The sequence below is a fragment of the Ostrea edulis genome, chromosome 7 (genome assembly GCF_947568905.1).
Source record: "Ostrea edulis chromosome 7, xbOstEdul1.1, whole genome shotgun sequence".
Classification (NCBI taxonomy): Eukaryota; Metazoa; Mollusca; class Bivalvia; order Ostreida; family Ostreidae; genus Ostrea; species Ostrea edulis.
In genome coordinates, this window is record NC_079170.1 from 15,793,910 (window position 1) to 15,811,415 (window position 17,506).

Consider the following 17,506-nt stretch of genomic DNA (forward strand, 5'->3'; position numbering starts at 1 on the left):
TGTGATGACTATTTTGAATGAATTTTAGTGTCGGTCAAACAGTAATTAATGATCTTAGACGGATAGTCTAAAATTGTCAGTTAGATTTTAATGAAAGTGGTGAAAGTGCTGTTAGCATTTCTCAAAAATGTGTAAAAGGGTATTTTCTAAAAGACTTCCGGATTCTTGACAATTAAATATAACATTTCTATTTCCCAATCCTAAACAATTTTTCATTCACTTAAGAAATGAAAGTTATAATTCTATATCTGATGCATGTATCAAATGAAAAACTGGACGGAAAACTTCTGAAAGGAAATTTTCCGTTTCACAATTTGTCAGCCGTATTGAATTTCTCGGTGCTTTTACCAACGCATGTATTGTACATGGTGTAGAAGATGTACACCAAAATGTGTACACCTTTGCATTTGATTACGAAAAGGTGTACACTTTGTGGTCGGTGTAGACAAATCAAGCACACCCTTAGTAAAGGAGACTGTAAAACAACGAATTGCAATATATCAAATACATACCATACAGAATTCCGAAAATTCAAAAGGTTAAAATCTCGCTAAATTATAAAACTATGATATTTGACATATATTGCGCTATCTTTCTTTGACAGACTAACTGCATACGTTAAGAATATAGACAATGTAACGCTATAATGTAAAGTTCATATCTTAATGTCAATGATATTGACATGAGATGCATTGAAGGATATATTGCAGTGGTCAATGAGAAATTACACACGAGTTATTGAAACTCGTAATTGTAGAATCCATGTCTATCGCAACGGAGACTCTAATCCACGAGCTTAACTTCTCCAAGCGTGGGATGTAACTCTGATTTCAATAAATGCTCCATGGACCTCATCACCAATAAATAACATTTAGCCATGGGTGTATGTGTTCTTTTGTCCGCTCATTTGATTAGTTGATTATTAAGATTTTTACGCCCTCTCAAAAATGGAAAGGTCAAGCTAACAAACTGTTATCGATGAAAGGTGAAAATAACGAAAAGTAATCAATATCATAACTCCTATAAGGAAATCAAAATAAAGAGTAGGGCAAACACGGACCTTTGGAACCAGGTGCCTAGGAGGAGTAAATATCTTCTGTCGACTGGTCACACTCGTTGTGAGCCCTATATCTCGATCAGACAAACGGGGTAATTTGTAGTCAGAATCAGTGTGTCACGATTGGTTTACCAATCGCAGAATTTGATGCAATGACAGTTTGTATAAACTATTGGCAAACTAGTTTGTTATAACGACCATAGAGTTGGAAAGATTGTGACAGTAAACGAGGCTGTTTAAACCCCTGTAGCATTTTTTGGAATGGCCGGATGTTTTTCACATGCTTCAATCATATACACTCTGGTCAATCTATTAGTGATGGGCCTTTATCGTGCTAAAATCCTCTATGACATGGGATCTCAGTTTTAAATATTCGAAATACCCATGACCTATACTTTTAATGCCAAACACTAGGAATAGTTACTACCCATATTTAACCATATGCATTCTCAATTTCTCATCAAACATCCTCACTACTGAAGAACACAATACATTGGTCTACATTTGCAAATCTAGATCTTATGCTAAAAAGGGCTTCATACGGACGTCAAATCACAAAATCAAACAAACAATGCAGGATTTATGACATTTTACTGCACATATCTAAAGCTACGTATAAATCATAATGTTTGAACCTTCAGCTACAACCATTATCGTTTTGTATTAATAAATATTCTTTTCCCAATGCATAGTATTTATCACTTCCTGCACTACCTGTTGGCGAAGTTTTCGTCCGGTCCTTTGACTTTATAGAAGAACTCTCTGCATGAAATAAAAATGAATCTAAAGAAGGATTTCCTGAATGGATGATAACGAATTTCCCAGATGAGCTGCCACTTTGAAGTTCGCTCTCCTTTCTCTCGAGTTTACAGCTGTATGCTAGGACATCGCTGGACAAAAACACACTTACATCCATGCCCATACTCTTCCTCTCTTCCAATCCACCTAGGTGGTGGTAAATGTTTTCTCATGATCTAGAACTCGATGAACTATCATCTTTGTAAGAAGGAACTTGAATAGCTTTATTCATCACCTAGTGAGAGAAGAAAAATCACAAAATTCAAATCAAAGAAATATTTTTCTCGTTTGGATTACGACCAATTAATGAAAATGAACAGTGATTAATCTCATAAATATCATGGAAATCTAACATCAAGGACATGCCCAATGCACATTTCCTATACATGATACAGGTGAGATCGAGTGACTAGGAGGAATAAGCACCCCGTTTTGACCGGTCACACCCGTCGTGAGTCCTGTATCTTGATTATGTAAATGGAGTCAGCCGTATTCAAATCGACACAGAAAGAATGTAGACTACATTTGACTTGATGACATGGAGTATTATTATACCACAGTATGAGAATTCCACGCAACGCGTAATGTGATTAGTCTAGACGGTCACGTGCCAGGGATGACAACACTTCATATCTCCCTCTCAAACATCATATCTCCCTATCATATTTAGCCCTTGGGCAGACTCGTGCAATTTCCATAAATTTAACGTCAAGGTAGACGAAGTCTATTGTGACGTCACAATAAGTCATTCTACTTTCACAGTTCGTAAGGCAGAAAATATGTGGGTCTCTAATACACAGTTGAATCGTATGGTTTTGGTTGATACAAAAACAAGCAAGTAAATTAGCATTTAAGGAGAATGGAAATACAAAAACTGGTTATCATATCACTGTATTTCGTATGATTTTTCTTGGGTGAATAAATCTTCATATCTCCCTCACTATCATGCAATAAATGTATAATAGCAAATAAGATGGTTTTAACAACCGTAGCCTTTACAAAGTGTTGCCTGTAAACAAGATAGACAAGACTTGTCCATGTCTTCGCTTTTAAAGATCACCATAAAAACATTTCTTTTAAAATCTATGACTCGGAATAATGTACTCTAAAATTATCTTCGATACCAGCATATTCTGCCTCTAATGGATTGATGATGACTCTGCCCTCAGGTAAACCACTTCTCTCTTGGTGACTAGGCTGATAGGATACTGGTGACGGGAATCGATTGCTAAACAAATAAAATCATTGATACTATTTGATAATTTTAAATGTAATCACTGAGTCAAAACATCATGTTTCTAGATAGCGCAGATTTCATGGAAGTTTTCTAAATCTAAATTTTTCCTAATTTATTGAAACGCTGAACAGTTGTGTTGTATGTACATAAAAATGAAGCCACGGACTATGGAAATTAAACTAAAATGGGAAAATGGAGGTTGTGAAACAACAAAAATGAAATAATTCCACAAGATACATATAACTTTTTTATATGACGATCAGTTTTCTGTGTATATGGGAAGAGAAATGATATATGTACTAAACTAGTAGGAAACAGTTTAATTGGTGAAGCAAAATATAAGAGAATCATGAATCTCTTGTAAAATATCAGAGAATCATGAATCTCTTGTAACAAGTGCATATATATTTTCAAATGAGGGAATGCCTTAGAGGACAGGACATACTCTTTGTGCCGATTCAGGAGGTTGTAAATCACACGTAGGATTCCAATTCCAAAGAGACACCCGACAACGAAGCAGGTCACAATTAGGACAGCAATTATACCTGGACCTTGGATTAAATAAAAGGAAAGTTCTTACAAACGCTAAATGGTTATCAAATATATCAGAATGATTTTGATATGAAATTGGAATGTAATAACTTACCAAGACATTCATTTTCATTCTCGTTGTTGTGTTCGAATATATCGAGACGGTCTGTATTCTTGCCCTGCGTCCAACATTCAATGATTATGTTTTCGATTATGCACTTTTCAATACCACATAGACTGTCTGTCATCTGCGTTGATTTCGTTTCATTATAGTGAAAATTGATTTTGTATTCAACACAATGACATTGCTCAAATAGATCATCATTGAATACATATATTGCTTTGCATGACACCGAACATGTATTATTACCTGAAAAAAAAAATATATCGTGTTGATGTCATTGTTTTCTTTCATCAAAAAGTGGCAAATAATGAAAGAAATCGTTATGAAATGATCCTACCTTTGTGTCTATTTGATATATCCGGTAGAGGACAGTTTTGGTCGGGCATCGTTGCATGCACTTGTAAAGCTTGTTCCAAACATATTTTTCTGAAGTTTTACAAAACATATTGGTACCGTATAAGTTTTACATTGAAAAGAAACGTATGAGGTGAAAACAAATGTGTATGTATCTAATATGATCGTATTAAACAAGAATTAGAATCTTATATATCGTTTAAACACACCTTTCATTTTGGGGAAAGCACAGGACTTTCTTAGGAATATCCATCGTGAAGCACAGAATAACACCTGCGTTGTATTGAAATAATGTTTGGATGAAATAAAGATGAAATGAATTCTGATAAAAAATAAAGATGTAAAAGATTGAATCATAATCAATAGATCCCATAACGGATTTATGCTACAGAAAATAGTTTTTTGTTTGTAAACCAGGATTTAGGTTATGAAAGGCCTGGTTTAAAACCAGAATTTCACAAATATAACAGGTCATTAAGTCGAATGCTCTCTGACGTGTTTCATACCAATTGTTAGACGGATCTTTACATACAGATTTTTACTACGAATTACTCAGTTTATCTGATAAGATATAGGGCATATAACATTTATGACCGTTGAACAGACAATATTTACTCCCCCTAGACATCTGCTCCCAACTCTGGTGTTTCCAGGGGCCCGTGTTTACCAACTCATAATTTTATATCATTTATTGGATTCAATATAACAAACAGTGAGGAATCACACAATTCTATATTACACTGCATCATATCACTTTGTGAATCATCTCAGATCACTAAATAAAGTTAGTAGTGTTATCCACTGAAACGCAGAATTCATGGCTCTGAGGGACATCTTCAGATTGATTCATTCATGACTTTGCAATCAATATGATTGTGTCCATATTTATACACTTAGCTATACTTAGTTGTATAAGGTATCTCATCATGTTATTTCATAATCCTCCCTTAAAAGCCAACCACCCACTGTCGGTTGTGCTTGATCAGAATTATAATGCTCTCACTGTGCGAGCAATACAAATCTATAATCGTTAGAAGCTATTGCGTGAATAGAAAGATTCATTTTCAACTTTTAAACTTCCACACGTTATTTCTAATTAGTGACAATTGTACTTACATAAACATCGCCTTAGATCTGTCATTGTCTCTTTCCAAATATCGCCGCGATTGCTTAATTTTTACGATGGGAATTTCTAATTGTAAGGAAAAGGTATCAGCACAGCTTTTTCCACATCAAAAGCCATGGAAAACACTGAAAAAGTTCTTCCTGGTCAAACAAGAAATACGCGAGTTTGTGGAATTACCCATGCATGGAGTTAATACTGCGGAAGCAATTAAGAGCAGTTTTCTGTAAGGACCAAAATATTGCGGCACGCACTGAAAAATTTTCCACTATAAATGTCGTCATTCAATTGAAATACATAAACTCTTTAAAAAATATTTGTACACCTATTCTGAAAAGTGACTCGTTTCCATAGCAACAGGCTATTTAAATAGAAAAAAACAGGAAAAATGGAGTTTTGAGAATTTTTCACTTCAATTTATTATATCGCGAATAATTGACAAGGAATTTTATGCTACATCCTGAGACAAAGTAGTAACAATCTTGATCAGTATGTAAATTTATCTGGAAATTGTATCATTATTGTACCACAGCTCATAATTCAGACTCAAATGACCAGTTTTACTGTGTACTTTGACCAACTCCTGAGCAAAAAGCCAGCCATATGGAAGATAATAAAATATAAATTTAAAAAGAAGGTAAATCAGTTATATAATGCAGATAAAAAAAATCAATGGGCAAATTACATTTTATAATAGAAATTTGGCATGGAAAATATGAATTTGTTGAATTTGCACATTGAGTTATCTCCCTTTGCGGAATTTCTAATGTAGGAGATAATAAGTAGTGTTATTGTTAACAGGAGGGAAAGGAAAGAAATGCAGAAAACATGTGTTTTTAGGGTATTTTAAACATCTTTGACCATTACTATATATGTACTGGATGTATTCAAGTGTGAAGGAGTTGATAAATACACACTGCATGTAGTGAAGAGGGTTTCCTGAAAAATTAACTTCATTGAATATGAATTCAAAGCTCAGCTTGTGTCTACATGTGTACATATATGCACCCGATTTACGCTGTTATATGGTTCGTTCTGTATTTTCCCATTTATTGACGGACGCTTGCAACCGACATGTTTAATCAACAAACACTGCTACTACGAAAAAAGTGTATTCATGCCAGTTGGAGAACACAGGTTCACGTAAGTACTGCTTGTAGATACATTGATAATGTAACATTACCTCACAATGACACGATCTGTTTCTCAGTAAATTAGTGATCAAGTAAATGCATGCAAAATTCATGTTATTTCACTGGACCAGGGTGAAAATATAATAAATATTTTCTAATGGAGATAATGCTTTTGAGACAGAAGGAGGGAGGGGGGTAAAAGACGGGCGAGGGGGTTGTATTGTAATCTTAAAATAAGTAATATACCTGACTGGTTTATTTAACATTAACAATGTTAATTTCACCTACTTTTCAATATTTAAGGTTAAGATAAATGTTATATTTATTCTAATAGTGTTCAAAACATTTGTTCATCACGTACATTAAAAACAGATTGTTCTATTCATGTGAATTATGAAAATGAAACTTTCAGTTTCTCCCCCCCTCTCTCTCTCGTGATATAATAACAGTGATGATAATGCTTTTAAAAAAGAAACAATGTCTGTAAATTATTTCAATGACCACATGCCTTATATAGTTTGTGATGAATTTCATTAAATTTTGACAAATTGTGCGTTTTTCTTCTTCTAGGATTTGTGTTGGAAAATGGAGATTCTAGAGAATTTATCGAATTCAAGTGACAACAATAATAAGGTACATGTACATGTATATGCTATTGTATTACTTGAAATGTGCACCTGTATAATATGTGTACAGTTGTTCCATTGACAATGCATATCTATATAAATAATAAACTATCCCTTCTCATAATTATTTACCATAGACCCAAATTTCAAAATAATTTGCTCAAGGTCACAGATAACAGAGAATAGAATCATTTGTTGCTGCATCACTTTTTGAATTAGTTAATGTCAAGGTTTCAAAATATTTAGAGTTGTAGCTTTGTATCAGAGAGGCATGAATCAATACACTAAATGCACAAACATGTACTTACAGGGGGACCAGAAAGTGTGCATGAACCATAAACTGAGGTCACTTGCAGATATCATTAAAAGATGTGGTCTATATTGACTTTTTTAAGTGTATGATACCATAACATCACACATACTGCGGGGTGATATGGGGGGGGGGGGGCGTATATAATCCAAGACCGTCAGATGTTCGAGGTTAATATTGGTTGGTTATGGTTGTTTGTTTTATATTCTATTAAAAGAACTTTCATTATATTGAGATATCACTAGCTGTAGGTGAAGTACCACAAAATTAGACCTATACTTAGCCCTCAGGGCCGTAGAAATGAGGGTTCTTTAACGTGCCACCGTCTGCCGTGACACGGGACCTCCGTTTTAAAGGTAATATCCAAAAGACCTGTGATTCTCACTTTTGAATACCAAGCGTTTGACAAATAAGCAATCATTGTTAATTGGAGAAAAATCCTGCATTCAAACATTTTCTCAGTAATGCTTGATGTATATACATGTACATGTGACTTTTATTTGGTTTACAACAATTTTCAGATGCTCTGGACTACCCCCCCCCCCCAAAAAGAAGAAAACTTTATTGTATAAATCTTAATCTTAGCCTGAGATTGCACAACATATCTTTGAAAATTAAAGAAACGAAGGGATTAGTAGAAATTAAATGATTTTTGTTGTTGGTTGGTTGATTGATATTGTCTAACGTTTTCCACTTACACGAAGACGTCATCATCGGCAGTGGAAAGATTGCAAAATTTAGGTCAATGCGCGGCGGTTGGGCCTTTGAGTACACGTAGGAATGGATCTTTATTGTGTCACACCTGCTGCGACAAGGGGCCTTGGGTTTTGCGGTCTCATCCGAAGGAACACCCCCATTTAATCGCCTTTTACGACAAGCAAGGGGTATTGAGGTCAATTTTCTACCATTTTTGATAAGGTGAAATTAACAAAATGACGCAAATTTTAAGGGTTTTTGGTAACAAATTTAAGTTTTCCCAGTAAAAGTCATGCCCCTTAAATCTGCCACTGCATACACTACCCACCATAAATAATTATACACATAAGCTTTTTACACATTTTGGAATGAAATATATTCACTATAATGAAAAGGAGCTGAATCCACTATGTATATCTTTTAATTTATCTCAGTAAAATAATCATTTATTATATGTGAAACAATATTGGACATTCAATATTTTTGGCTTAGTCTGTTAAATTGTGATATTTATTTACTTTCGGTGAAAAATCAAAAGATCTTATAAAAGTACACATTAAATACACAATAATACGTATAAGAAATTAGTTTGAATTTTTTTCAAGATAAAGGTTAACATAATATCTCTTTTTCGAAAATTCAGAAAATGGAGTATTTTGATTGAAAATAAGGATATAAAAAGTTAAAAGACCAATAGAAATCTGTATCTATGATGTAACCCATATATTGTATGCGCAAGTAACTTGTTTTGTTGAGTGTATACTTATTTATGGTGGGCAGTGTAGGGATACTGGAACAATTGCACATGTACTGGAAAATGAATTTTTATTAATATTTTTACATGTATCAGATATAAATTTCTAGTAGAAAACTTATCAAGAATTGGAATATATTGTATGCATATGTGTAAGTATGTGATATTTGTGTGCAATGGAGATATTCATTCTACAGGCAGTTTTTATGTGATTTAGGTTATACGTTACATCAGCTAATGTCGACTAGCCAGACATACATAACCAGGATGCACAGTCAGAAGAAATCCAGAGTATTCAGATTTGTCAATTCATTTTGGATTAACCCCAGTTTAATGATTTTAAAGTTTTTTTTTCAACTTTTGTCAGTGCACAGCAATGCTTTACAGTAGGAACTTTCAATATCTGATCATTGAGCAGAAGACACAAAGTGAAATCTTACAAACATGTACTTAAGTACTGTGTTTCCTACTATGTAAGATTGATCTATCTTGTTTATTTAATTATGATTCAATTTCAAGGCGAAATTTACTGTCATTTTTCGTAAGCAATACTAGGAAATATTGACAATTTTAGGTATGAATTTTAGCTGATCTTTGCTAGGAAAGCTATGATATATAGAAAAAACATTTATGTAATGTCTAAGAAAATTTCTTTTTTGTTAAATTATCCTATTTATACATGTGCCTACTGTAACCTTGACCTTTGGCATAGACGACCGTAAAAAAAATAATTTTATTTCTTCTGAAAACATGTTCCCTTTGATCAAGATGCAATCAGTAATAAGAAAGTTACGATTATCTTTTTAAAAAAAATGTTAGTTTCGCAGAGGAAATTCAGACTTGATTCTTGAATGCATTTGTAATTTATTTTGGTCATTTTTTTTGGTTATTTTTGTTGTTGTTATTTAATTCAAATTTTGGGAAACAAATAGAGATAATGAAATATGGTGAAAAATTGCTATCATTTAAGATGGCATGGGAAGTTTGTAGTCAGCTGAAAATTGCTACAAGGCTGTGTTATATATTTGACAGAAGAAATTCGGATTAAGTTCTTAAATTGTAAAGTTGTATGATAATTGTAGGTCAATATTTGCTTTGAAAAAAAAGTGGATGTAAAGCTATAAAATTGAAGTCTAATATTCAATGCTAAAAGAAAACACAGCAAATATGCACCACTATCTTTATATTTCCTGTTCTCCTTGTTAAATCTAATAGTTAAAAGAATGCATCTTTAAAATTGATTTTGTTGAAAGGGTTGCTATGGCAACTATTTTTTTTTTCAATTGATATATTGATACCTGCAATTCTGAATTAAATCTTATTTTGAAGTTGAATTTGAATATTCTAATTGTTGAAACTGGCTGGTTTATCAATTCAATATTAGACATAATTCTACCGTTTTTTCAAGAGTTTTGTTGCCATAACAACCGTTTTATCAATTATATTTCGATCTCTTTATGTCAATTTTACTGTTGAAAAATAAGTAATCAATCAGTTTGATAAGATAGTGTCGTGATTATGTGCATAATAAAAATGTATTCAAACTTTGATAAAGAAGGAAATTTGAAAATTTGAATTTTATGCATTTCTTGTATATTTATAGAATTTTCATATATGATTTGTCCACTGATTTTATTCCATAATATGCAATACTGAGGTTAGTTCTATGCAACTATAATATTCATATTGCTGTAAGGTGCTGGCTTGTCCTGTGAATAGGTGGTGAACATAGCAATTTTCATCAATTTTTGTGCACTTGACAAAAAGCCGTTCAGATGTGTTTCCATGACAACGTTATCTAATTCGTTGTTAACGATAAAATGCAAACTTATGTGAATTTTCAGCTATTGATATGTTAATTTACCTATACTGATTTCAAAGATAGAGAATAGTTGCTGTTTATTTAGCTATTGGGCTTGTAAAAATGTAAGTTTTTACAATTATAGCTTTGAATTAGAGTGCCACCAATGGTCAAAATCCACTACCATGGTTTTCATGGCAACCATGCATAACAATAATAAAATATGTTTGATTTCTGTCATTTTGTGGGGAACTTTCTTTAATCTGTAAGTTTTATCAAAATATGAGACAATGTGTGCCGGACCCCTTCAGAATTGTTTATGTCGTTACAGAGAATTGCTCTTAAAAGCTAAATGTTTCTTTCCAGAGGTTAATGTTACATTATTTTTCTATTTCTATAGTAACCATATTTCCATCTACACCACAGGAGCATTACGTCAGGAATCCTGTCATTTCTGTTAGATCAAGGGAAGGGATTATTCTCACTGCTGATAGATCACACAGAAGTCAGGAATCCTGCTATTTCTGTTAGATCAAGGGAAGGGAGTATTCTCACTGCTGATAGATCACACAGAAGTCAGGAATCCTGCTATTTCTGTTAGATCAAGGGAAGGGATTATTCTCACTGCTGGTAGATCACACAGAAGTCAGGAATCCTGCTATTTCTGTTAGATCAAGGGAAGGGAGTATTCTCACTGCTGATAGATCACACAGAAGTCAGGAATCCTGCTATTTCTGTTAGATCAAGGGAAGGGATTATTCTCACTGCTGATAGATCACACAGAAGTCAGGAATCCTGCTATTTCTGTTAGATCAAGGGAAGGGAGTATTCTCACTGCTGATAGATCACACAGAAGTCAGGAATCCTGCTATTTCTGTTAGATCAAGGGAAGGGAGTATTCTCACTGCTGATAGATCACACAGAAGTCAGGAATCCTGCTATTTCTGTTAGATCAAGGGAAGGGATTATTCTCACTGCTGATAGATCACACAGAAGTCAGGAATCCTGCTATTTCTGTTAGATCAAGGGAAGGGAGTATTCTCACTGCTGATAGATCACACAGAAGTCAGGAATCCTGCTATTTCTGTTAGATCAAGGGAAGGGAGTATTCTCACTGCTGATAGATCAAACAAAAGTCAGGAATACTGCTATTTCTGTTAGATCAAGGGAAGGGATTATTCTCACCGCTGATAGATCAAACAAAAGTCAGGAATACTGCTATTTCTGTTAGATCAAGGGAAGGGAGTATTCTCACTGCTGATAGATCACACAGAAGTCAGGAATCCTGCTATTTCTGTTAGATCAAGGGAAGGGACTATTCTCACTGTTGATCGATCACACAAAAGAGAATATTCTTGTTCTATTTTATTTTTCACGGAATGGATGATAAAGTGAAGATAATGAACAGTATACTTATCTTATAAATACCACAAGAATACAAAACTGAGAGTAGGTCAACTACTGATCCTAGGATATACTACGGGAGGGATCTCGTGTCTAGGAAGAGTAAGCATCCCCTGTTGACTGGTGACACCCACCGAGAGCCTTATATTTGGATCAGGTAAATGGAGTAATCCGAAGTCAAAATCAGTGTGCAAATGATGGTCTAGCAATTAGTATGAAACACGTCAAACAGCGTTCTGCCGTATGATAGGCCGTACTTGCAAATTAGAACATCATAATGAAATAGCATTTGCAAAGTGCTGACATTAAATGAGACAGTTGGAATACCTGAAACATTATTTGTCTTTAATCTGTAGCGATTTAAAAATCGATCATACGCAGGACATCTTTCCGCATATCAATCAGTTGAGAGATGTAAAAACCATGATGAGGGAATATTACAAGATGACTATGGGAAGGTGACGCTGGAATAGGTCGTTTGTCATGAATATCAGTGGTCTGATTGACGTTAGTGTCTATGTTCAATAAATAATCCAACTATTGATCAGATATGGAAGACTCTATTTTCTCATATCATCACCGGTGTTAGAACGACTTTACTCAATTTGAGAGATTCATAAGAGCTTTTTTGTCTTTCACTGCTGTAACGTCTTTGATTATTTATGTGATAACTGTTTTGAATGGATTTTAGTGTCGGTCAAACAATAATCAATGAACTTAGACGGATAGTCTAAAATTGTCAGTGACGAAAGTGCTGTTAACATTTTTCAGAAATGTGTAGAAGGGTATTTTCTAAAAGACTTCCGGATTCTTGACAATTAAATACAAAATTTCTATTTCCCAATCCTAAACAATTTTTCATTCACTTAAGAAATGTAACTTATCATTCTTTATCTGATGCATATATCAAATGAAAAACTGGACGGAAAACTTCCGAAAGGAAATTTTCCGTCTCACAATTTTTCAGCCATATTGAATTTCTCAGTGCATTTACCAATGCATGCCATGTATATGATGTAAAAGATGTACACCAAAACGTGTACACCTTTGCACTACGGAAAGATGTACACTTTTTAGTTGGTGTAGACAAATCTAGCCCGCCGTTAGTAAAGGAGTCTGTAAAATATCACGTACGTCTTGTCAGTCTAACCAGTTGGTATATGCATAGATCGAATAGAAGAAGATAGTCAGGGAAACAGCTTATGTCATCAAATTATATCTGGATAAGCAAACAAAAAAAGTAACGATGCATGCCAACTCAGTGATTATCATATGTGACAAAGATTAAGAATTGATATTGAAAATTTTCACTCATATATGCTCCTTTTAAACTGGATAAGTCCAGAGTGGAACATTATGGATCATATTCAAATAAATTGATAGACGCGTGCACGGATCAGTTTAATGTTATATTTCTGACCCAAATATACGTAGGTGTGTCCTGCAATGAATTCTAAAAATAATAAATGACATTAAATGGAGGAATTGAATCAGGTCGTGTGCATCTTGTACTTTGTGTATAATTATGGCAAATTGATAATTTCCAATTCTAAATATATAACTAATTAGTGAAATGATCATTAACGATACAAAACAATTTAAATGCAAGATCATTTTAGCCCTAATGATAAAAACAGGCATTGACCTACATCTATTTGATAAAGGAAAGAGCTAGAGCCACGAAAGGTCAAAATCGGCCCATTCTTTGAATTTAATGAAATTGTCCAAATAGAATCTTATGACAATGTACTTCATGAAAAAATAAAATATAGCATGATATTGCTTACTTTGATGGAAAGGGTTACTTGGAAAGTTGTCTTTGTATAACGTTGTGTCGGCAGACGTTAACGTCATTAAAACATGTACGAGGGTTGTCTCAAAATTCCGTGGACAAGCGGCGTTTTTCAATAATCTAACGTCACTGAGAAATTAAACTTTTACAACATGAAGAGCAAACAGTTTTAAATAAAAAATATGTAAAAACAAAATTAATATTACATTTTAATTGACATTGAATAGGGAAAATTCAGGTTTTTCATTATAGGGAACCATAAAGCGGCGCAGGGTAAAAAAAAAAGGGGGGGGGGTAATATAATCGAAAAGAAATTACAATCGCTGGAGAAAAAACCCCACACTTTGTTCATTTTATTTCTGACAGTATATTTTTATAGAGGAATTTTGTTTAGATATTCATTTATATACCTGGAAAATGTTTATCAGTATGACGGAATATTTAAATGAATTATGATATATCGTGCAACAGTTAGATGCAAATATCCAGCGAAATGATGACGGTATTCGGGGAAAAAAGACGTCGGACCGCACGAGAGATCGAAGAAATTTTGGGAATCAGCAAATCGTCTGTTCACTGCAGTCTATCGGATAATTCATGAATGCATATAGTATGTGCACGTTGGGTACTTCGGGTTTTAAAAATGAAGAAAATCAAAGAAGGATTTTATGTTCGAAGGATTTCCTCGATCAGACGCACGAACACCGCGAGAAAATGTTGACGTCGCAGGTTGCGTCGCCGAGTACAACTTTATCGTAAATAATTAATTTTCTCAAAAAGGTAAATAAAAGTGCAAATTTTCGGTATTGGTCAACAATGGTATAATTGATAATATATAACAGGTTTTATGAAATTAAATCAATACCTTAAAAGTTAAAAGTCCAGTCCACGGAATTTTGGGACAACCCTCGTATTTCTAATATATGTTCAACTAAAATGCTTTTTAAATACTTCTATATTGTACAGTAGGTAGGAACAAATTCTTTTAAACATGTGTAAAAATAAAATAGCATAATGTGTCCAGTAATTAAATTGTAAGCTATTCCTCGACAATACTCTCGTCGCTGTCGGATTGGTCTATTTCTTCTGGAACGTTAGTGGCGTCTTCAACAAACGATGACCAATCACGTACACCGACTCGCTCATCTGCACTGTACATGAATCTGCCGTATCCAAGATACCACAGTATGGCGGCAATGTGGGCACACACCCCAACTACCCTCGCGCCAGTTTTGCATCTACAGTACCATGCTGTAATATCTGCCTCGGTATAAGAAATCCACAAAAGATGGGACTTCGCTGAAACGTGCCTACTTTGTAGTTTGACTTTAAGTAGATGCGGATCTTCTTGGTGAACAAAGATATCGTGGTTACCATCTAAATGTTCTTGTATGTAACTCTTAGATAGCCTCAACTGATACGTGCCGCAAGTCAGCTCTCGAAGCCGTTCTTCAGAGAGTCTGGGGAAATCCACAACTGTGGTCGCTTCCTTCCAAATAGTGGACTTTCTCGTGTCAAGATTTTCTGTTTCAACTCGCTCCTTCAGGGTATTTACCTGGCGACTAAGGTACAACATCTTGGATGCAATAGCAACATCATCCTCTCGATCTGATGGAGAGAAAAAATTCAGAATTGGTAATTTCGATAATTATTCCACAAAAAACTATTTACCTGTACTTTCTTGTGTAGGCAAAATGTAAACAGTATCAAATATTATAGGTCGTATGATTTTTTTAAGTACTCAAAGTCGTCGCACTCATTCATCTTGAGTTACTATCGGTAGTTATATGTAGTAATGTTTCCTTTATATTGATATTAATTAAGAAAGGAATTTTGACCAAGGGTTGCTATTCTGCATGCACAACTTACCTCCTGACAATGGTGGAAGGAATTTGTTGGAGATGGCACAAACAATTCTGATTAAATCCCCAATATAAGGCACCTGGTTCGTTGGCAGTACTTTGTCGAAATATTTCCACCTTTTAATTCTCGCGTTAGCTGATTTTACTATCCACCCGACCTTCAATATAAATTGAAAATTGATTACAAACGTATTATAGAGGTAACACAGAAGAAGCTCTTGCTTTTTAAAATTTTTATTATATATTCAACATATAGTGTGTGTGTGTGTGCGCGCGCGTCTGTGTGTGAGTGTCTGTGTGCGTGTGTGTTTACCTTTGTTACCAGGCGACTTAAATTAGCATCCTCTGTTGATAGCTGTTTCTCTCCACGTTTCATAAAACAAGGAATTTCAGCTCTAATTCCCAAGTCTTCCAGGAGACTTATTGCATCACGGAAACCACGGTCAAGAACAAATATATCCTCTTCACGCACCCAGTTTTTTCTGTCCTGTACATTTGTTTTGAACATATGGGTAAGAATCGCAGCATCAATATTCTTGCCGTCTGCCAGGTATGGTCCAATTGTAGTTAGAAAATATCCAGTTGTTGTGACTACAACCATAGCCTTAACCAACGGTCTCCCTTTATGTAAGCTATATGAACGTCTTTGGAATTGGAAGTTGTTACTCTTTTGGATGTAGATATAAGTTCCATCTAACACCAAGACTGCTTCGGTATTACGAGAGGAACCAAACAAGGTATGTGCCAGGGATCTAGTGTGCTTATCAATAACCTCTTCACGGGAGATGTGTTGGAGACCCAGGTTTTGTGGAACAAATGAACACACAAGAGATTGTCTTACAGAAGCTATGGCTCGGCGCAAACTCGATTTTGAGATATTGAAAATGGTAGACAACATTTTGTTTGACAGTCCAGATTTCAGTTTGAATAAAAAAATTCCAAGTGAGGTGCGGGTACTGCGAACTGGTGTGTTCCAGACATCTTTGAGTGATGCGCACAGTTCACTAAATGCATCTTTGCATATACCTGTTAAGTTCAAATAGTCACTTTCAGTGAGATTAGCCAAATCAAAATCAATCCTGTAACTATTATGGAAGGCGACAGTCCTCAAACGTTTTAGGAGATCCAAAATAGTAGACCTGTTTAGCAATGAGGTCTTGTTTGCTTTTATTTTTGACCATACATCTGTCTTGAATTGACCATCATCCAAATGGTTTGGACAACATCTACTGCCAGCTGGTATTATAATTTCACAGTTCAAAAATACCCGAAATCTTGCATTTGGTGGGACCACGACCATTTTTGGTCCCGGGTGCTTACACAAAAAGCAATGCGAGTGGCTCTTTGATGTAGATGGAATACACAACGAGACAGATGGGGGACTTGTGAGTACACTACTAGATCTAGGACGTTTCGGTGTTGGGCAGTAGTTGTCGTCAGCTCCTTCTTCCGATTTAGAATCTGTAGATTTTCTGTCCGAAGCGTAGTATTTGTGTCTACATGCATTGCACAATGTGTCATGTTCATGTTTGACAGAGACAAAAAAGTGTTTTTGTAGAAAGCGAATTTCAGGTTTAGTTATTTTCCTTCTTTCTCGTGGCTTTGTTCTTTTGTTGCATAAAACACATGGAAAATACTTAGGTCCTGTTCCAGGCATTCTAAAATAAACGAATATTCAACTTTATCTATATTTGATGGTTTACGCGGTTTATAATATCGTTCAGCAGCTGTCTTTACATTGCACGCATTTCTACACATCTTCGTAATAAAATGTTATAATGATTACTTATAATTAAGCTCAGCGTTTAACATTATATCGGATATACATACTGAAATGTACAGCTTAATTTACTGTACTGTGTACTAATCAGGGAAAGGAGTTGTCACGCGTAAAAAGGGGGGTG

The 17,506-nt window shown here is 34.6% G+C and overlaps 2 protein-coding genes across 3 annotated transcripts; both read right to left on the reverse strand.

Moving 5' to 3' along the window:
* Positions 1 to 1,631: 1,631 nt before the first annotated feature.
* On the reverse strand, positions 1,632 to 5,330 carry LOC130047852 (uncharacterized). Of its 2 annotated transcripts, XM_056143491.1 has the most exons (7): positions 5,218 to 5,330; positions 4,311 to 4,374; positions 4,085 to 4,173; positions 3,739 to 3,993; positions 3,538 to 3,643; positions 2,980 to 3,083; positions 1,632 to 2,090 (listed from the first exon to the last, which is right to left on the reverse strand). In XM_056143491.1, the coding sequence occupies exons 1-7, from the start codon at positions 5,240 to 5,242 to the stop codon at positions 2,080 to 2,082; spliced, it is 654 nt and encodes a 217-aa protein (XP_055999466.1). In that variant the 5' UTR covers positions 5,243 to 5,330; the 3' UTR covers positions 1,632 to 2,079. The 2 variants fall into 2 exon arrangements, with proteins under 2 accessions (XP_055999466.1, XP_055999465.1); XM_056143490.1 differs by lacking the exon at positions 1,632 to 2,090 and having other exon boundaries at positions 2,500 to 3,083.
* A 9,449-nt stretch (positions 5,331 to 14,779) lies between these two features.
* LOC125652722 (uncharacterized) lies at positions 14,780 to 17,259 on the reverse strand. Its single transcript, XM_048882098.2, has 3 exons — positions 15,916 to 17,259; positions 15,610 to 15,760; positions 14,780 to 15,348 (listed from the first exon to the last, which is right to left on the reverse strand). Exons 1-3 carry the CDS (start codon positions 17,257 to 17,259, stop codon positions 14,780 to 14,782), a joined length of 2,064 nt encoding a protein of 687 aa, XP_048738055.2.
* Positions 17,260 to 17,506: the final 247 nt, after the last annotated feature.

Coding starts and splice junctions, on each gene's coding strand:
- LOC130047852 (XM_056143490.1), bottom strand. CDS start 5,242: ATGACAGATCTAAGGCGATGTTTAT. Junction 3,994..4,084: donor TATATCAAATAGACACAAAG/GTAGGATCATTT, acceptor TTTTTTTTTCAG/GTAATAATACATGTTCGGTG. Junction 3,084..3,537: donor CTCCTGAATCGGCACAAAGA/GTATGTCCTGTC, acceptor TTATTTGTTTAG/CAATCGATTCCCGTCACCAG.
- LOC125652722 (XM_048882098.2), bottom strand. CDS start 17,259: ATGCCTGGAACAGGACCTAAGTATTTTCCATGTGTTTTATGCAACAAA. Junction 15,761..15,915: donor TAAGTCGCCTGGTAACAAAG/GTAAACACACAC, acceptor TTTATATTGAAG/GTCGGGTGGATAGTAAAATC. Junction 15,349..15,609: donor CCTTCCACCATTGTCAGGAG/GTAAGTTGTGCA, acceptor TCTCTCCATCAG/ATCGAGAGGATGATGTTGCT.